Here is a 21520-nt window from a genome sequence, read left to right as displayed (position 1 = left end):
ATGCAGTTGCAGCCGTCTCATAATTCAAAGTTGCTTAATTCGAATTATCAATTGAAATTGTGCAAAAAAATCTCATTTTCTACACTTGCCTCGTGTAGCATGATTTGCCGCTTTAGTATCACACTAGTTCTAGAGGAAATGAGAATGCCAATACCTGAGTGGATCCAAATGCTGACTCACTCACTGTAGCAAGCCAGTTGTAAAACCTATATAACTTATTTATAAATATATTAGGTACTCAAGGACTATCTCATATACCTTTACTCATTAATGCATATTTTTCCTCAGGTTGCAAATCACAGTGGCTATATTAAAGTGGATTGGAAAAGAGTTGAAAAAGATGTAAATAAAGCCAAACGACAGTTGAGAAAGAAAGCAAATAAAGCTGCTCCAGAAATCAACACCTTTATTGAAGAGGTGAGAGAAGTGCATCTGAAATAATCTCTATTTCAAGTACAGTATTTTCTGTACAGCTTTGGCAGTATTTTCCCCCCAAATTTTCTTCCATCCTTCTCATAAGTTCCAGACTTATGCAGGGTGCAGTTCCATAGGTGTTGGCAGACCTCCAGTACCTCATCCAAATGTTCGTTCTGCATGCATTGGGCTAGTTAGTAAGTGTTGGTGGACTATTGAACTGGTGTGGGGAAGATCACAGCTGGGTCCAAATCTAAATTCATCTGATGTTCACACGTACACTTCAATGGGCAAAAAGCAGCAGCTCTGGCTGATTTATTTGTTCCTCCAACCCCCTGCCCATATCATCGTCTCAAATGAGATTAGCCAACTTGCAAAGAACAGGAGTTGAACCCATAGCTTTCCCCTATTTGTAGTTCCCACACCACTTCCCCAACTGAAACTAGCAAACTCGGCACAGACCAAGAATCAAACCTGGTACTTTCTTGATCAATAAAGTTTAGCACCGCACCACATGTATTAAATTCTATCTGCCACCTGTCTGCCCATTCTACTAGCCTATCTATGTCCTGTTGTAGTCGATTGGTATCCACCTCACTATTTGCCACACCTCCAAATTTGGTATCATTGGCAAATTTTGAAATTTTACTTTGTATTCCAATATCCTCATTTATATGTATATATCAAAAAAAGCAGTGGCCCTAGTACTGACCCTTGGGGAACACCACTGTCTACCACCCTCCAGTCTGAAAAACAACCATTTACCACGGCTTGCTGTTTTCTGTCCTTAAAAGGCCTGTCGCTTGATTGGCACCCCATCCACCACCTTAAACATTCACTCCCTCCACCACCGACGTACCGTGGTTGCAGTGTGTACCATCTACAAGATGCACTGCAGCAACCCGCCAAGGCTTCTTCGGCAGCACCTTCCAAACCCGCGACTTCTTCCACCTAGAAGGACAAGGGCAGCAGGCGCATGGGAACACCACCACCTCCAAGTTCGTTCCAAGTCACACATCATCCTGACTTAGAAGTATATCGCCGATCCTTCATCGTCGCTGGGTCAAAATCCTGGAGCTCCCTACCGAACAGCACTGTGGGAGTACCTTCACCACATGGACTGCAGCGGTTCAAGAAGGTGGCTCACCACCACCTTCTCAAGGGCAATTAAAGATGCCCACATCTCAGTAACAAATTTAAAAAAAAAAAGCCAATTTCTTATCCAAGCTGACACTGACCCTCCTGTTCCATGAGCCCCAATTTTGTTAACCAGCCTTTTATATGGTATTTTGTCAAACGCTTTCTTAAAATCCATATAGACAACATCCACTGCATTCCCTTCATCAACCTTCTCTGTTACTTCATCAAAAAATTCTATTAGATTAGTCAAACACGATCTGCCTTTTACAAATCCGTGCTGGCTCTCCTTAATTAACAAACCTCTCCAAATGCCTGTTAATTTTTTTCCCTGATTATTGTTTCTAAAACCAGCACTGATGTTAAACTGACAGACCTGCGGTTACGAGGATTGTCCTTGCACCCGTTCTTGAACAAGGGTGTCACATTTGCAACTTTCCAATCCTCTGGCACCTCCCCTGTATCTAGGGAAGATTATGGCAAGCCCTTCCGCTATCTACATCCCCACTTCCCTTAGCAACCTGGGATGCAAGCCATCCAGACCAGGCAACTTATCCACACTAAGCATACCCAGCCTTTCCAGTACATCCTGCCTATCAATTTTCACCCCTTCCATTATCTCTACCATCTCCGTTTCTACCAATATTTTGGCAGCATCCTCTTCCTTGGTAAACACAGATACAAAGTAGTTATTACGTATTCTAGCCTTGCCCTGCGCCTCTAAGCATATATCACCTTCTTTGTCCCTAATAGGCCCCACCCTGCTTCTTACTACCCACTTACTATTTACATGCCGGTAGAAGATTTTTTTGTTCCCTTTTATATTAAGTGCCATTCTATCTCTCATTCTCTCTTTGCCAGTCTTATTTTCCTCTTCACTTCCCCTCTCATCTTGTATTTGGCCTGGTTCTCACTTGAAGAATTCACCTGACATGCATCACATACCCTCTGTTTTTGTTTCATCATATTCTCTATCTCCCTCGTCATCCAAGGTGCCCTGGCTTTGGTTCCCCTACCTTTCCCTCTTGTTGGAATGTACCTAGCCTGTACCTGAAACATCTCCTCCTTAAAGATCACCCATTGTTCTGTTACAGTTTTTCCTGTCAATCTTTGGTTCCATTTTACCCTGGCTAAATCCCCTCTCATCCCATTGAAGTTAGCCCTCTTCCAATTTAGAAGTTCTACCTTAGATTGTTCCTTGCTCTTCTCCATTGCTAATCTAAATTTTATGATACGATGGTCACTCGTACCCAAGTGTTCTCCCACAGACACTTGGTCCACTTGGCCCACCTCATTCCCCAGCACCAGATCCAGCAATGCCTCCATCCTAGTTGGGCCAAGAACATACTAGTCAAGGAAGATCTCCTGAACACATTTCAGAAATTCCTCCCCCTCCTTTCCCTTTACTCTAATATTATCCCAATCGATATTTGGGTAATTAAAGTCCCCCATATCACCACTCTATAGCTCTTGCACATCTCTGTGATTTCCCTGCAGATTTGCGCCTCTCTCTCTCTCTCACTATTTGGAGGCCTATAGAATACCCTCAATAGTGTGATCATACCCTTTTGCTTCTCAACTCTAACCAAATGGATTCTGTCCTTGCCCCCTCAAGGACATCCTCTCATTCCAACACTACAATGTCTTCCCTAATCAGTACTGCTACCCCACCTCCCTTTTTACCTTCCCTATGTTTTCTGAACACCTTGTATCCGTGAATATTAAGCACCTAGTCCTCACCATTTTTAAGCCATGTTTCCATTATTGCCACTACATCATATTCCCACACAGCTAATTGTGCTTGTAGCTCACCAACCTTATTCACCACTCTTTGTGCATTTACGTACATGCATTCCAAACCTGTCTTTGTATTCCTTGTAGTCCTTCTTAGTCTGCTCCTATCTAATATGGTACTACTTCCTTCTCTAGTACTATCCAACACTCTCCCTCCTTTATGCATCTTATTCTGCTTTTCTACTTCTATATGCTGGTGCCCACCCCCCTGCCAATTTAGTTTAAACCCTCCCCAACCACACTAGTGAACCTCCCCACGAGGACATTGGTCCCAGTCCTGTTGAGGTGCAACCCATCCCTTTTGAATAGGTGCCTCCTGCCCCAGAACTGGTCCTAATACTCTAAGAATCTGAAGCCCTTCCTCCTGCACCATGCCTCAAGCCACGCATTGATCCTCCCTATCTTTCTATTTCTACTCTCGCTAGCGCGTGACACTAGGAGTAAACCAGAGATTACTACCTATTAATTGCCTTGTTGTCCACCACCATTCTCGACTGGAAGTGGTAGGACTAGATTGCTTTGTTCTGATCATTGGTTGTGGGACCCCTTAGCTCTGCCTATAGCCTGTTGCTTTTGGTGTTTAGCATGCAATACCTTTATCATTTGGTACCTCATTCTATGGTATGCCTGGTGTGCTCCTGGCTTGATAATGATTCAAGAGTGAGATGTGAGGAGTCCTGAGGTTATAGATTGTGGAGGCGCACAATTCTATTGCTACTGATGACCCAAAGCACCTCATGGATGGCCAGTTTTGGACTGCTAGATTGGTTCTTCAATCTGTCTCATTTAGCATGGTGGTAGTACCAACTATACGATGGAGAATGCCCTCACTTTGGAAATTAGACTTTGTCTTCAAGCACTGGGGTGATTTAATACAGGTGTTGAAAATTATGAAGGGATGAGATAGGGTAGATAGAAACACACTGGCCTAGAAATTCAGTATCGCCACGTTTGGGGCGCTACAGCCGGGCGTTCGCTAAATTTAGCGCCCGGCGCAACATAGCGCCACCTTCGCCGAAATTGAGTTGCATCGCCCCAAGAGGTTGCTGCTGCGCTAAAGCAGGCGATGCACGACTATCATAAGGCGCTAAGCCGGCGAGCCGAGGCGCTAACACCGAGGGCGGGCGCAGCGCAGGTGCGGCGAGTTGCTGATTGAAGGCAGACACGCTGGCGCCGGTCAGCTCTTAAAGGGGGAGGGTCGATTTGTTTGGCTGCAACGCCCTGCACACTGCAGCCCTGAAGCAAGGCCTGCCCATTGCTGGTTCATCAGTTCTACGCCCAGGACCATGGGGAAGCCCGCTATTCTTCCAAATCCCATTGCACGCTCTTGCTGCTTGTCCAGGGTCATGGGGAAGGAGATGTACTGACGTCTCCTTCTGAAAAGGGCATTGGTCACCTGGCGGATGCAGCAATGTACCGCGAAGTGGGAGATGTTGGCAATGTCCCCAGTAGCGGATTGGAAGGAGCCGGTGGCATAGAAGTTGAGAGCCACCGTCACCTTCACTGCCACCGACAGAGACGTCCTGCTCCTCAGCTGTGGCTGCAGATCTCTGCGAAGCAATTCAATTTCAATTTTATTGGTCACATAACTAAATACAAGAAGTGTAATCTAGTCAGTGAAATGCTTTTTTCTTGACGAGCCGAGAGCACCAAGCAGCAAGAACACTTAGCTGCCTGGTACGCACGGAGCTCGCAAGGACGGCAGCCATCTTCATCGGCGCCATCACAAAAAAACACATACCGACATATACACGCATACATACTTTAAATATAAATAAAGCAGACATAAAATAAATAAAAGACATAAAAAAACAGCACATAAAATGAACAAGCAATAATGTAAAAAAAGTAATTTCTACAGTAATTACATTGATATTTCTACCCAGGCTTCTAGAATAATCTCTGGTTACAGGGTGGCCGCACTGGGAGAGCATCGTGAGGAACTCACAACTTATAATTAAATAAATTTAATTAATTAATTAATTTAATTAAATAAATAAAGTGCCCCCTCAGTCTTTCTCGATGTTTCCATCTTGGTCTCTTTCGATGTTTCCCCTCTCTCTCTCGATGTTTCCTCTGTCTTTCTCGATGTTTCCTCTCAGTTTTTCTCGATGTTTCCCCTCGGTTTCTTCCACACACCTGGCCTGCACATTACTCCTGGCTGTCCAACATGGCGTCCTGGTAACCGGGTTCCGCTCCAGCTCTCATCCTTCAAACTGTCACTCCAGCTCTCGACCTTCAAACTGCTCTCTCCAGCTCTCGACCTTCAAACTGTCTCTCCAGCTCTCGTCTTTCAAACTGTCACTCCAGCTCTCGACCTTCAAACTGTCACTCCAGCTCTCGAACTTCAAACTGCTCTCTCCAGCTCTCGTCTTTCAAACTGTCACTCCAGCTCTCGACCTTCAAACAAAGCAGGTGGCAGATCTCAGTGACCACCTCCCTTCTGAATCGCAGCCTCCGAACACACTGCTCCTCAGACATGTTCAGATATGAGAACTGCTGGCGGTATACCCTGGGTGGGTAAGGCCTCCTGTGCCGACGCCTGTTGGCCCTTCTCCGTCTGGCCATGACTGGCACTCTCTCACGGCGTCTCTGAGCCCTTTGAATGCAATGGAGAAGCCCAACGTTTCCACCCATTGCAGCCCCCATTATATGTGGCGACTCAAGGCTATGGCACTGAAAGTTAAATCCAAGAGCAAAGCTCTGGCCTGAAGCCAGAAGTACCTGTGCGAGCGCTAAGTCAAAGCAGAAAGCTCTCTCCCTTTGTCTCTCTCCAAATATCCGTCTCTCACACAGGATTGGCACAAAATGGCTGCCACATAATGCAGGAGGAGTCCCCTTTAAATAGCGCCCCCCGCGCCCCGGAGCGACTGGGAACCGTTCCCCTCCACCGGTCGCTGGGGGTGCCAGGCGCACAGAAGGGCGGCGCCACTGAAGTTCCGGTTCGGGGCGCACCAAGGGCGTTGCACCATGAAATGACGTCGGGATCTGCGCGCGCAGCTGAGCGGGCGCTGCGGTTTTGCGCCGACGCTAAATCTTGAGTGAAGTTCGCGAGAGGTGCAGATCGCGCTGCGCCCGGGCGCTAGCCGCTTAGCGCCCCACTTCTCCTCCTAAGGCGCTAGCAACTGAATTTCTAGGCCACTGTTTCCAATGGTTCAGGGATCTAGAACGAGGGGTCATAGATATAAGATTGAATGAAAAGATATTTAGGACAGAGAGCAGGAAAACATTTTTTAAGTGAGCTGTGAGACTGAAATGCACTACTGGAGTTAGTGATTGAGTCAGGGACCACGTCCTAATTTAACAATAGGTTAGTTAGGTGGTTGAAGGAAAGTGGGGATTAAAGGGATATGGGAACAGAGCGGGTACATGGGATTAGCATTACTACTTGTGGAGAATAAACACCAACTACAACTGGTTGTGCCAAACGGCTTGTTTCTGTGTTGTAATTTCTATGTAATATGTAATTCTATGTAGTATGTAATAACTCTAACCAAACCTGTCAGCCTCGTCGCAAATAGTAACGTGATGGAAGGAGTGTTTATTAGTGCCATTGAGTGCCACCTAATTGCCAATAACTTTATGGACAGAGGCAGAGTACTCTGTAATGAGTGATTTGTCTTTTTATAGCTAAGCTTTATCATCTACAAACTCAATTCAGAGGGTGATTGAATACTCAGCACTCACCTGGATGGGAGCAGCTGCAACAGAACTCGAGAAGCCTTATAACGTCCAGGACAGCGTGGTGGCCTCTGCCACTGGACTAAATATTAATCCCAACATCATCAGTGCACTGTGGCTGCAGAATGTACATGATGAATTGCAGCAACTCTCCAAGGTTATTTCGATAGCACTTCTGTCTCCTGTGACCTCTACCACCGAGAATGACAAAAGCAATAATGTCATGGTAGCACTATCATTTCCAAGTCACAGACCATCCTGATTTGGATGTATATTGCCATTCTTTCATTGTCACTGGGTCAATATCCTGTAATTCCTTATCTAACACCATTGTGAAAGCAATATCAGCACAAGGACTGCAGCATTTCTTCAGTGTTATTTCATTGATGAGCTTTTATATCATCAAACTGTTTAAGAACATAAGAAATAGGAGCAGGAGTAGGACATTCGGCCCTTTGAGCCTGCTCCGCCATTCAATGAGATCATGGTTGATCTTCTGCCTCAACTCCATTCACCGGCCCTATGGCCATATCCCTTGATGCCCTTACTAGTCAGAAATGTATCGACTTCTTTTGAATATACCCAATGAGTGAGCCTCCACAGCCCTTTGGGGTAGAGAATTCCAAAGATTCACCACCCTCTGTGTGAAGAAATTTCTTCTCATCTCAGTCCTGAATGGCCTACCCTTTATCTTGAGGCTGTGGTCCCTGGTTCTAGACTCCCCAGCTGAGGGAAACATTCTCCCAGCATCCATCCTATCAAGCCCTGTAATAATTTTGTATGCTTCAATGAGATCCCCTCTCATTCTTCTGAATTCAAGAGAATACAGGCCTAGTTTACTCAATCTCTTCTCATACGACAGTCCCGCCATCCCAGTAATCAATCTCGTGAACCTTCGTTGCACTCCCTCTACGGCAAGTATATCCTTCCTTAGGTAAGGAGACCAAAATTGTACACAGTACTCCAGGTGTGGTCTCACCAAGGCCCTATATAATTGGAGTAAGACTTCTTTACTCCTGTACTCAAATCCTCTTGTAATGAAGGCCAGCATACCATTTGCCTTCCTAATGGCTTGCTGCACCTGCACATTCACTTTCAGTGACTCATGTACAAGGACACCCAGGTCCCTTTGAGCATCTGCATTCCCCAATCTTTCACCATTTAGGAAATACTCTGCCTTTCTGTTTTTTCTACCAAAGCGGATAACTTCACATTTATCCATATTATATTCCATCTGCCATGTTCTCGCCCACTCACTGAGCCTGTCAAGATCCCCTTGAAGCCTCTTCGCAACTGACACTGCCACCTAGCTTTGAATCATCAGCAAATTTGGAAATGTTACATTTAGACCCCTCATCCAAATCATTGATATAGATTGTGAATAGCTGGGGCCCAAGCACCGATCCTTGCGATACCCCACTAGTCACAGCCTGCCATCCTGAAAAAGACCCGTTTATCCCTACTCTTTGTTTTCTGTCTGTTAACCAATTCTCAATCCATGCTAGTATATTACCCCCAATTCCATGTGCCTGAACTTTGTTCACCAACCTCTTGTGTGGGACCTTATCGAAGGCCTTCTGAAAATCCAGATACACCACATCTACCGGCTCCCCTTTGTCTACTCCACTAGTTACCTCCTCAAAGAACTCCAATAGGCTTGTCAAACAGGATTTTCCTTTCATAAATACATGTTGACTCTGCCCAAACTTACTATTAGTTTCTAAGTGCCCAGTTATTGCATCCTTTATAATAGATTCCAGCATTTCCCCCCAACTACTGATGTGAGGCTAACAGGTCTGTAGTTCCCCATTTTCTCTCTCCCTCCTTTCTTAAATAGCAGGGTTACATTTGCTATCCTCCAATCTGCAGGAACCGTTCCAGAATCTAGAATTTTGGAAGATGACAACCAATGCGTCCACTATTTCAATAGCTACCTCTTTCAAAACCCTAGGATGTAGGTCATCTGGTCCTTGGGATTTATGTATTTGTTTGTTGCCTTCCCCTTCCCCTCCTTTTCTCCATTTTTCCAACCATACACATATGCCTGCCTATCTTTTTAGTCTTCAGTTCTGATGAAAGGTATACAGCTAAAACACCATAACCTGTGTTCTCCCTTTACAGATGCTGACTGACTTACTGTGTATAAAGCATTTCCTGTTTTTATTTAAGATTTCTAGCAGTTGTAGCATTTCCTTTTTAATTTACAACTCTTGGTTTTACTTCTGTTTTTTAAGTTTCTCCTGGCTTTTCATTCTTTTATTGTATATGCTTTTAAACTAAAGTGAAGATGGGGCAAGAAGGCCTCTCCCAATACTGCTCTTCTTAGGCAGTCCCTCGGAACCGAGGATGACTTGCTTCCGCATTAAAAATGAGCTCGCAGGTGACTGATTAGTCCAATGCGGGACCTACAGTCTCTGTCACAGGTGGGGCAGACGGTGGTTGAAGGGGCGGGTGGGTGGGGTGCTTGGGTTGACGTGCGCTGCCTGCGCTTGGCTTCCGCTTGCTCCCGGCGAAGAGACGCGAGGTGTTCGGCGCCTTCCCGGATGCTTCTCCTCCACTTTGTGCAGTCTTGGGCCAGGGATTCCCAGGTGTCGGTGGGGATGTTACACTTTTTCAAGGAGGCTTTGAGGATGTCTTTGAAGCGTTTCCTCTGCCCACCTGGGGCTCTCTTGCCGTGCCGGAGCTCCGAGTAGAGCGCTTGTTTTGGGAGTCTCCTATCGGGCATGCAGACAATGTGACCCGTCCATCGGAGCTCATTGAGCGTGGTCAGAGCTTCGATGCTGGGGATGTTGGCCTGAGCAAGAACATTGACGTTGGTGCGCCTATCCTGCCAATGGATTTGCAGGATGTTGCGGAGGCAGCATTGGTGGTACCTCTCCAGTGCTTTGAGGTGCCTGCTGTACATGGTCCATGTCTCTGAGGCATACAGCAGGGCAGGTATCACTGCTGCCCTGTAGACCATGAGCTTAGTGCCGGGTTTGAAGTCCTGGTCTTCAAACACTCTCTTCCTCAGGCGACCGAAGGCTGCACTGGCACACTGAAGGCGGTGTTGGACTTCGTCATCGACGTCTGCCCTTGTTGACAGTAGGCTCCCGAGGTATGGAAAGTGGTCCACGTTATCCAAAGCCTTGTCGTAGATTTTGATAATCGGGGGGCAGCACTGTGTGGCGGGGGCAGGTTGGTAGAGGACCTTTGTCTTACGGATGTTTAGTGTTTACCGTGTTTACGATGGTTTGGAGTTCGACCTCCGAGTGAGCGCAGACGCAAGCATCGTCTGCATACTGTAATTCGACGACAGAGGATGGGACGACCTTGGATCTGGACTGGAGGCGACGGAGGCTGAACAGTTTCCCGTTTGTTCTGTAAATTAGCTCCACTCCAGTGGGGAGCTTACTGAGGGTGAGATGGAGCATTGCAACAAGGAAGATCGAGAAGAGCGTTGGTGCGATGACACAGCCTTGCTTGACCCTGGTTCGTACGTGAATTGGGTCTGTGGTGGAACCGTTGGTCAGGATCACGGCTTGCATGTCGTCGTGAAGCAGGCGGAGGATAGTGACAAACTTTTGAGGGCAGCCGAATTTGAGGAGGACACTCCATAATCCCTCACGGTTGACAGTGTCGAAGGCCTTTGTGAGATCAAAGAAGGCCACGTACAGTGGTTGGTGCTGTTCCCTGCCTTTCTCTTGTAATTGACGTGCGGTGAAGATCATGTCCATTGTGCCCCTTAGTGGGCGGAATCCGCATTGCGACTCTGGGAGGAGCTCTTCGGCCACTGGGAGAAGGCGATTGAAGAGGATTCTTGCGATGACTTTCCCTGTGGCAGATAGCAGGGAAACTCCTCTGTAATTACCGCATTCGGACTTGTCACCTTTCTTGAAGATGGTCACAATTACGGTAATTGTAATTGTGACTGCTCTTTCAATAACTGCTTGACTCACCTTGCAGTTTTTCCTCCCTCTCTGGAGAAGTTGTTATCTACTGTTGATGTCTCCTAATGCTGGTCTGTGAGATCATGAACTCAGCATATAGTTAATGACGGGTACAAATATTTATTCCATTGCTCATGGTACACTTATGCACTCTTGGCAGTTGCATGACTAGTTGTAGTTAGATTTGATTTTCACTGCAGTTATGTCATCACTAATACCTAAACACTTTATCAGAATTTCTGTTTGTATTTGCATTGTAACAAAACAACTATATAAACTGCAGCAGATAGTAATTCAATTATTAATAGGCCTCATGCATAGTTTTGTTTTCAAAGCCCCATTCTGAACAATAAAGTTCTGAGAGATTATGAGCACGCACATAGCAATGTTGATGCTTGATAATTAAGTCACAATCTGAATTATATAATTAACAAAAAAATTTTAAAGGTAAGAAGGCAAGGCTAAAATCTTAATTTTATGTAGTGTCCTGTGGAATATACAGGCATATACGTATGATTTCAAACTGATATTGCAAATAAATAGCTTTTCAAGTGTACTTAAATGATTTATCACTTAGAATGTTGTGGTATATCTATAATATATTAAAAATGTTGCATTTCCACACACTTTCTGTCTACTAAACCTTACTTAAAATTAAATAGAATCTACAGCATAGAAACAGGCTATTCTGCCCAACTGGTCTCTGCTGGTTTTTATACTCCACATGAACCTCCTCCCAATCTGATTACCTCTTCCCACCCTGCCTGCCATATGCCTCTATTCTCTACTTCCTTAGTTCTTGTCATGTTTTATTCACATTTTTTCCCATTATAAATTACTATGTGCACATTTGTAATGAAAACTGCCTATGTAAATTTGTCATGTAGTAATTACACTCTCTGGCGAGTGGTGGTGCTGTAAAACCTCAGTTTTGCAACTCCTAGCTCGTCAACCTGTACAGTAGAGATGCTCCTTTGCTCCAAACAACTCTGCTTTTCTGCTCATCAAATTTCTGTAAAATTTGCTATTTAACTTCAAATAATATCAAATATAATTATTATATAAAAAGGACATAATGCCTGACTTTAAAATGGGTGCTGAATTACACCTGCATGTCTTGGTTCAATTATTCCCCCTGCCTTAGCTCTGCTTCAACTGATCTTGGTCTTGATTCCCCAGGGTAGATTTTGACTTTGTACCATAGTGTAAAACAGGTAATACCAAATCAGCAGCCCGTTTTACTTCTCTCCCTCATTTTATTTCCATTGACTTCAGTAGAAATCTGGAGATGTAAAATGGGCTGTCGATTTACGCTATCGCACAAAGTCAAAATCTATCCCATCTCCTATGTGCAATGAGATCGACTTTTACATTAAAAAAATTCTCTCTTCTTGCACCATTGTCCACTTTGGAAAATCTATTTCATCTCAATAGTATTTAGCCCCTGCACAATCTTCGTGCTATCAAGATCAAAATCATTTTTGTTGTATTTTTCCTTAGAAAAAACTTATAAAAATACAAACTATATTGTATTTCCCCAACAGTAATGATAGGGTTATTCTTGGCCACTATAGCAAAATGTTTTAGTTTGGAAGTCCCTTTTAATTCAGTTGCAATACTAAAGTAGTTTAAAAATAACAGCTGATTCAAAATCATGTACCCAGCCTGTGAATGGTCTGCACAGAGTGGTCTTAAATGGAGTGCACTTAAACAGACTGTTAAAGTTGGGAATTTGGAGAGAGTGGGAATTCGGTGCAGAGGGGGAAAGAGGTGCTGCTTTTTGCCTCCAATACTTGTAGTGGTTTGTGTTACAGGTAAATATTTAATTTAATCTACCTTTAACATAAACTAGATCTAATAATTAGTTAACAAACTAAACTATAAGCTAAGTTAATTAAATACGTAAACTTTAATTAATTAAATAAATAAAACAAGGTTATAGAGGGATGGCAGTGCAGGTGGTGTGCCGCAACTGTAGCATGTGGGAGTTTGTGGAGAGCATCGCAATTCCGGACGACCAGGTCTGCAGTAAGTGTCGAGGAACTTCAGCTCAAGAGTTGTTAAGCTGGAGTCTGAGGTGCAGACATTGCAGGACATCAGGGAGGGGAAAAGTTACCTGGACACTTTGTTCCAGGAGGCAGTCATACCCCTTAGGTTAAGTAGTGGCACAGATCTGATTAGTGGTCAGGGACAGGAGGGTGTGACTGTGACTCAGGCAGGTATGGGGACCCCTAGAGGAGTCTCGGCCTTTGCCCTTATCCAACAGGTATGAGGTTCTTGCTGCCTGTGTGGATGAGGGCAAAGTCTGCAGGGTGGATGAGCAAACCTGACCATGGCACCGTAGTACAGGAGGCCATTCAAGTGGGTGCAGTGAAAAGGAATGTTGTAGTGGTAGGGGACAGTATAGTCAGGGAGATAGATACTATTCTCTGCAGCCGTGACCGGGAGTTCCAAAGGCGCTGTGTTGCCTGCCCGGTCCCAGGGTTAAGGATATCGCCTCACGCCTGGAGAAGAATTTGGAGTGGGAGGGGAAGGATCCAGTTGTCGTGGTCCACATAGGTAAAACTGAGGTTCTGCTGAGAGTTTAAGGAGCTAGGGTCCAAATTAAAACGCAGAACCTTAAAGGTAATAATCTCTGGATTGTGACTTGAGCCACATGCAAATTGGCATAGGGACAAGCAGATCAGAGAGTTGTGTGGCTCAAAGAATGGTGTGGGAGAAGAGTTTTCAATTCATGGGGCACTGGCACCAGTACTGGGGAAAGAAGGAGCTGTTCCATTGGGACCAGTGTCCTGGCAAATAGGGCTTTAAACTAAAAGGGGGGAGGGGAGGGGTCAGGTGAGGGAAAACTTAGAAATCTAAAGAGAAAAGTCAAGGTGATGGAGCAGTGTAGCGATTTGGGTAAATATAAGCAGAGTGTGACAGGAAGGGACAGAGAATTTAATGGTAAAAGTGCATTAGCGAATAAGGTGAAAGCAGGGAATAATGGTAAAAAGTTAAAATTAAAGGCATTTATCTGAATGCACAAAGCATTCGTAACAAGATAGACAAATTAGTGGCACAAATAGAGATAAATGGGTTTGTTCTAATAGCCATTACAGAGACGTGATTGTAAGGTGACCAAGGTTGGGAACTAAATATTCCAGGGTACTTGATGTTTGAAAAAGAAAGGCAGAATGGAAAAGGAGTGTGGTAGCCCTGTTAATAAAGGATGACATAAGTGAGACAGGATCTTGGCTCGAAAGATCAGGAAGTAGATTCAGTATGGGTAGAGATAAGAAATAACAATGGGCAGAAAACACTGGTGGGAGTAGTTTATAGGCCCCCGAACAGTTGCCATACTGTTAGAGTATTAATCAAGAAATAACAGGAGATTGTAACAACAGTAATGCAATAATCATGGGGGACTTAATAACTGGGCAAATCAAATTGGAAAAAGTAGTCTGGAGGATGAGTTCATGGAATGCATTTGAGACAGTTTCCTAGAACAATAATATGTATGACCATAATATGATAGAATTTCACGTTGCGTTTGAGACTGACATACTTAAGTCTGAAACTAAAGTCTTAAATAAAGTCAATTACATAGGTATGAGGGGTGAGTTGGCTAAGGTAGATTGGGAAATTAGATTAAAAGGTATGACGGTAGATAAGCAGTGGCAAACATTTAAAGAAATATTCCAAAATTTTCCACGAATATACATTCCATTGAGAAATAAAAACTCCATGGGAAAAGTGATCTAACCGTGGCTAACTAAAGAAGTTAAGGATAGCATTAGATTAAAAGAGGAGGCTTATAATGTTGTGAAGAATAGTATTAAGCCTGAGCATTGGGAGAGCTTTAGAAACCAGCAAAGGATGACCAGAAAATTGATCAAAAGGGAGAACATAGAATGTGAGAGTAAATGAGCAAGAAATATATAAACAGATTGTAAGAGCTTCTACAATTATGTAAAAAGGAAGAGAGTAGCAAAAGTAAGAGTTGGTCCTTACAGGCTGAGACAGGAGAAATTATGATGGGGAATAAGGAAATGGCAGAGACTTTAAACAAATATTTTGTATCGGTCGTCACAATAGAAGGCCCAAAAAGCACACCAAAAATAGTGGGGATCCAAGGGCTAATGAGAGTGAGGAACTTAAAGTAATTAATATCAGTTGAGAAAAAGTATTTGAGAAACTATAGGACTAAAAGCCGACAAATCCCCTGGACCTGATAGCTTACATCCTAGGGTTCTAAAAGAGGTGGCTGCAGAGATAGTGGCTGCATTGGTTGTGATCTTCCAAAATTCCCTAGATTCTAGAACAGTCCCAGCGGATTGGAAGGTAGCAAATGTAACCCCACTATTCAAGAAAGGAGGGAGCGAGAAAACAGGGAACTACAGGCCATATAGCACCTTTCACGACCACCGGAAGTCTCAAAGCGCTTTACAGCCAATGAAGTCATATTAATGACTTATTTGAAGGGACCGAGTGCAATGTATCCAAGTTTGCTGACAATACAAAGCTAGGTGGGAAAGTAAGCTGTGAGACGGACACAAAGAACCTGCAAATGGATATAGACAGGTTAAGTGAGTGGGCAATAGAGTGGCAGATGGGGTATAATGTGGGGAAATGTGAGGTTATTCACTTTGGTAGGAAGAATAGAAAAACAAAATAATTTTTAAATAGTGAGAAACTATTAAATATTGGTGTTCAGAGAAATTTAGGTGTCCTCATACAGGAAACACAGAGAGTTAGCATGCAGATACAGCAAGCAATTAAGAAGGCAAATGGCATGCTGGCCTTTATTGCAAAGGGGTTGGAGTACAAGAGGAAGGAAGCCTTACTACAATTGTACAAGGATTTGGTGAGACCACAAAACTGGAGTACTGTGCACAGTTTTGGTCTCCTTATCTGAGGAAGGATATACTTGCCTTAGAGTCGATGCAACAAAGGTTCACTAGATTGATTCTTGGGATGAGGAGGTTGTCCTATGGGGAGAGATTGAGTAGATTGGGCCTATACTCTGGAGTTTAGAAGAATGAGAGGTGATCTCATTGAAACATATAAGCTTCTGAGGGGGGGTTGACAGGGTAGATGCTGAGAGGTTGTCTCCCCTGGCCGGAGCGTGTAGGACTAGGGGGCATAGTCTCAGGATAAGGGGTCACCCAATTATGACTGAGATGAGGAGGAATTTCTCCACTCAAAGGGTTGTGAATCTTTGGAATTTTCTACCCCAAAGTGCTGTGGATGCCCAATCGTTGAATATATTCAAGGCAGAGTTTCACAGGGAATTAAGGGAAATGGGGATCGGGAAAGTGGAGCTGAGGTCGAAAATCAGCCATGATCTTATTGAATGGCGGAGCAGGCTCGAGGGGCTGTATGGCCTACTCCTGCTCCTAGTTCTTATGTTCTAATTTGATTCAAATGTTACGAAGTTTTGTTGTCTCCAAGGCTACAGCTCAGAGGAAAAAGTCGAGGCACATTCAACCAGCACATACTGTGTGATTTGATCTTTTTTTATTCGTTCCTGGGATGTGGGTGTCGTTGGCAAGGCCAACATTTATTGCCCATCTCTAATTGCCCTTGAGACGGTGGCGGTGAGCCACATTCTTGAACCGTTGCAGTCTGTATGGTGAAGGTACTGCTATAGTGCTGTTAGGGAGGGAGTTCCACGATTTTGACCCAGCGACGATGAAGGAACGGTGATATATTTCCAAGTCAGGGTGATGTGCAACTTGGATGGGAACTTGCAGGTGATGGTGTTCCCATGCGCCTGCTGCTCTTGTCCTTCTGCCATCTTGAGCATCCCTGATTATAATCACTCAACCATCAGTGGCCGTGTCTTCAGCTGCCTAGGCCCTAAACTGTTGAGCCTCCCCCTCCTGTTAATTGTTCACCACCATTCACGATTGGATGTGCCAGGACTGCAGAGCTTGGATCTGATCCGTTGATTGTGGGATCGCTTAGCTCTGTCTATAGCATGCTGCTTCTGCTGTTTAGTATGCATGTAGTCCTGTGTTACAGCTTCCCCAGGTTGGCACCTCATTTTTAGGTACGCCTGGTGCTGCTCCTGGCATGCTCTTCTGCACTCCTCATTGAACCAGGGTTGGTCCCCTGGCTTGATAGTAATGGTAGAGTGAGGGATATGCCCATCCATGAGGTTGCAGATTGTGGTGGAATACAATTCTGCTGCTGCTGATGGCCCACAGCACCTCATGGATGCCCAGTTTTGAGCTGCTAGATCTGTTCTGAATCTATCCCATTTAGTACAGTGGTAGTGCCACACAACACGATGGAGGGTGTCCTCAGTGTGAAGACGGGACTTCATCTCCACAAGGACTGTGCTGTGGTCACTGCTACTAATGCTGTCATGGACAGATGCATCTGCGACAGGTAGATTGGTGAGGACGAGGTCAAGTAGGTTTTTCCCTCGCGTTGGTTCTTTCACCACCTGCCGCAGGCCCAGTCTGGCAGCTATGTCCTTCAGGACGCAACCAGCTCAGTCAGTACTGGTGCTACCGAGCCACTCTTGGTGATGGACATTGAAGTCCCCCACCCAGAGTACATTCTGTGCCCTTGCTACCCTCAGTGCTTCTTCCAAGTGGTGTTCAACATGGAGGAGTAATGATTCATCAGCGTGAGGTAGGGCGGTAGGTAATAATCAGCAGGAGGTTTCCTTGCCCATGCTTGACCTGAAGCCATGGGACGTCATGGGGTCCGGAGTCAATGTTGAGGACTCCCAGGGCCACTCCCCCCCCCATATACCACTGTGGCGCCACCTCTGGTGGGTCTGTCCTGCTGGTGGAACAGGACATATCCAGGGATGGTGATGGAGGAGTCTGGGACATTGGCTGAAAGGTATGATTCTGTGAGTATGACTGTTGCTTGACTAGTCTGTAGGACAGCGCTCCCAATTTTGGGACAAGTCCCCAGATGTTAGTGAGGAGGACTTTGCAGGGTCGACTGGGCTGAAGCCGGTGCCGAGGTCAATGCTGGGTGGTCCATCCTGTTTTATTATTATTACTGTTTTATGTAGTGGTTTTTTACAACTGAGTGGCTTGCTCAGCCATTTCAGAGGGCAGTTAAGAGTCAACCACCTATAGGACATTAGTGAACCAGATGGGTTTTTACGAGAATCAGTGGTGTTCCCCAGGGGTCGGTTCTAGGACCACTGCTTTTCTTGATATATATTAATGACTTGGAGGTGGGTGTACAGGGCACAATTTCAAAATTTGCAGATGACACAAAACTTGGATGTATAGTGAACAGTGGGGAAGATAGTGATAGACTTCAAGAGGACATAGACAGGCTGGCGGAATGGGCGGACAAGTGGCAGATGAAATTTAATGCGGAAAAAAGCAGAGTGATACATTTTGGCAGAAAGAATGAGGAGAGGAAATATTAACTAAAGGGTACAATCCTAAAGGGGGTGCATGAACAGATGTCCTCAACTGCACATTACACTACATTTCTATCCTGTTCTTTCTGAGTTGTATTGAGCCCCAGTGAATTAATTTCAAGATTCTTGTCCTTACTTTCAAATCAATCCACAGCCTCATCTCACCCTACCCGAGTAATATCCTCCAGCCACATGTGAGGCACATCCACTCCCTCCACGACGAGTGTACCTTGGCTGCAGTGAGTACCATCTCAGGATGCACTGCTGCAAGTTGCCAAGGACATTTGGGCGAGGGACCAGCACCCATCGAACTGAAGCCAATAGAGTCAATGGCAGGCAGGGGAGAAATGCTGCACTGAGAAGGAAATTTCCTAACAGCTAGACAGTTGATTCAAAAACAGGGCTGCCAATTATGACAACCGTAATGTAATTTCCAAGGGGCATATGTTCATTGGTGCTGTAACAGATTATGCCACTTAAATCATTTTTGCGTGTCTGAGAACTTTGATTAAAACAATCATCATTGGGGTGAGAAATTTCCATTTTTGCCATACACAAACATTTTAGTAGTTAAAAACATATTCTGCAAAATGTTATTATTTGGCTTGACCAGCTTTGCTTTCAATTTCTGACCAGTCGTACCTTGGAAGATCGCAATAGGGAAAATTTCTTACAGTGTCTTTTAAAGTACAAATCTACACTTCCTCCTATCTCTAATTATTATTTTATTTTTAATTAATACACTCCTCATTTGTAGTTTTAGTATGTTACTTGTGCAAAAATCTCCCCACCCAACTTTTTCAGAACCAATGCGTATTTCAGATCTTTATAGGGATTTTTCAGCAAAGTATATGAACAAGATATTTTAAAAAGAGTGTACTCTTTAGACCAATAAGATTGAAACCTGTGAACGTAATGTTTCTTTAAATTCCAGGCTCTGGATTGACTACTTGAATTTACATTAACAAAACATACAACAACTTTGGTTATCTTTGAATGCTAGATAATCAGTGTATGCTTTCTGTGAAAATTAGTAATGCAACCATTACAAAAAAATGAATATAGTCACTATTTTCCTTTTACAAATAATCTTATAGTGTCATAAAATTATTTGTGTTAATGTTGCAATATTATGTATATATAAGCAAATTTCCAGGTTTGAGTTATATCACTTGACGACTGTTGAATATTTTCCCCACAGTCAACTGAATTTGTAAAGAAGAATATCGTGTTGGCCAGTGGTTTTGTTGGAGGCTTTTTATTGGGACTGGCTTCCTAAGAATTTCTGGCACTGTACAGACACAATGACAACAAAGAAGACAAAGCTACAGTTTGGTCCTGAAAATCCAAAGCACTGTATGAGCAAAACTAGCACACCAGTATCAACAGCCCGCGAAGAGTCACAATTTAGAGTTCAAGTGCACAGAGTTAAATATTAAAAGGACACAAAAGAAAAAAATATTTATCCTGTGCTTGTAATTTTAATTCATTGAATCGATTTATGATATAATTTATATTGTCAAGAAAGACTTTAATTTTCTCAGTTGAGTTTTAAAAAAAGTTTTGTATAGTTTCTCCTCTTATATTGTACTTATTATGCTGTAAACCTCTTCGCAACTCTAGAGCAAGCCAAGTAAATGCTGTATTTTCTGTTGTATAGGCTTATTAAACATACTATTTAAAATTTATTAGAAAAATGGATCTGATTAATATATAAAGAGCTTACTATTGTCTAGCTGCAATTGGTCTATCTCCACATTCATGCAATTCAGTTGGTTGAATATAAATTAAAAAGTCTGCCTCAGATTTCACAGAATATTGCTTAAAATCAAAAAAGTATAATTTTGGTAATTTATTTACACGTGGATCCTTCCTATTTATCAGCCATAAATGTTTTGAGAGACCACCTTTAGGAAATCAGTAACTTAGGAACAATTCCAGCTAAGGTCTGGTGCTCATCAAGCTTTTGTTACTAAATATCAGATCAGCAATTTCATTCTAACAATTGTTACATTACAGTAGCCATTGTTACAGTTTTCTAACTACATAACCTTGAGTACAGTGTGGTATTTGGCTTCTGTTTATTTTTGTTTTCAGCTATCTGTCTTGAATTATCATAGCAAGATAATTGTAAATTTAGTCTAACAGCCACTGTGTAGTATTGTACACTATAATAAATGGTCTTTCCAAAGATCCAACAAAAACGTGCAAGGCAACTCAGGGAGAAATCAAACACCAATGTAGAGATAGACAAGAGGACTTGTTGGATAAAACTGAGTTATATCTCTCAACTTGGTTTGTGGATTCAGGTGAAAAAATAACCATGGCACTATTCAAAGAAGAGCTGTAGGAGTTCTGCCAATGTCCTGGAGAATGTTTAACTTGTATTTATCTGTTTGTTTGTGGGAGCTTGCTGTGCACAAATTGGCTGCTGCATTTGCCTACAAAACAGTGACTACATTTCAAAAATCATTAATTGGCTGTGATGCATTATGGGATACTCTGAGACCATTAAAGGCACAATATAAACAGAAGTTTGTTCTTGACCTGCTCTGATGGCTCTTACAATGCCCTCAATAATCAGTAATTATGAATTGCTTTCAATATCTTTTTTATCCCCATTGGTGCGGGTAACATGTTGGCACCTCCCCTGACTAAACAACTAAAATTGGGCACTATTCGAACTGTAGCTAACCTGTCTCGTGCTACATTGGTGGCATGGCATAAGTGAGCAGCTGCAGTTCAAATAGTGCTAAAAAGATTGACACCATGCCAGATGCTAGAAGTAGACTTAGAAGATTTTAAAAACCTTGGGGCTTATGGCTCTAAATCAGAATGGAAGTTCAATGGTAGTGTATTCAAACCTATCATGAGATGGGGATGAAAATTCATTAAAACAATTTATTTCCCACTTCTACAATTGTCTCTCTTTTCTTCCCGCCCCCCCATTTCCCTCTCATTACACCTGTCTGGTTCCACAGGGCACTGCCACTTTCTACCACCGATTATCTAGACAATACCAGTGAGTATTTAACCATGAGGACCTCAAAACTGAGTCTAATCCTGTGCAATAGGGAGTGGGAAACCTGATTTCGCCCCCCCCCCCCCATCATTTTGGAGCCATGGGGTGTAGGCCCCTCATTATCAGCTTAACAGATCAAATAACTCAGCACAGCTCTGGATT

The 21520-nt window shown here is 43.6% G+C and overlaps 1 protein-coding gene across 2 annotated transcripts in view; it reads left to right on the top strand.

Moving 5' to 3' along the window:
- The window catches only part of fundc1 (FUN14 domain containing 1), a 54550-nt gene extending 33300 nt beyond the window's left edge, over positions 1 to 21250 (top strand). For both annotated transcript variants that reach the window (XM_086006689.1, XM_086006690.1), the window contains exons 4-5: positions 289 to 417; positions 19538 to 21250. In XM_086006689.1, coding sequence (XP_085862815.1) covers positions 289 to 417; positions 19538 to 19615 — 207 coding nt within the window. In that variant the 3' untranslated portion in view covers positions 19616 to 21250. The remainder of the gene's footprint in view (positions 1 to 288; positions 418 to 19537) is intronic.
- Positions 21251 to 21520: the final 270 nt, after the last annotated feature.

Source organism: Somniosus microcephalus, chromosome 14, assembly GCF_052327205.1.
Source record: "Somniosus microcephalus isolate GS21.2 chromosome 14, FLI_Smic_1.0, whole genome shotgun sequence".
Taxonomy (NCBI): domain Eukaryota; kingdom Metazoa; phylum Chordata; class Chondrichthyes; order Squaliformes; family Somniosidae; genus Somniosus; species Somniosus microcephalus.
Note: the sequence above shows the minus strand (reverse complement) of the source record. Positions and strands in the feature narration are given on the sequence as shown.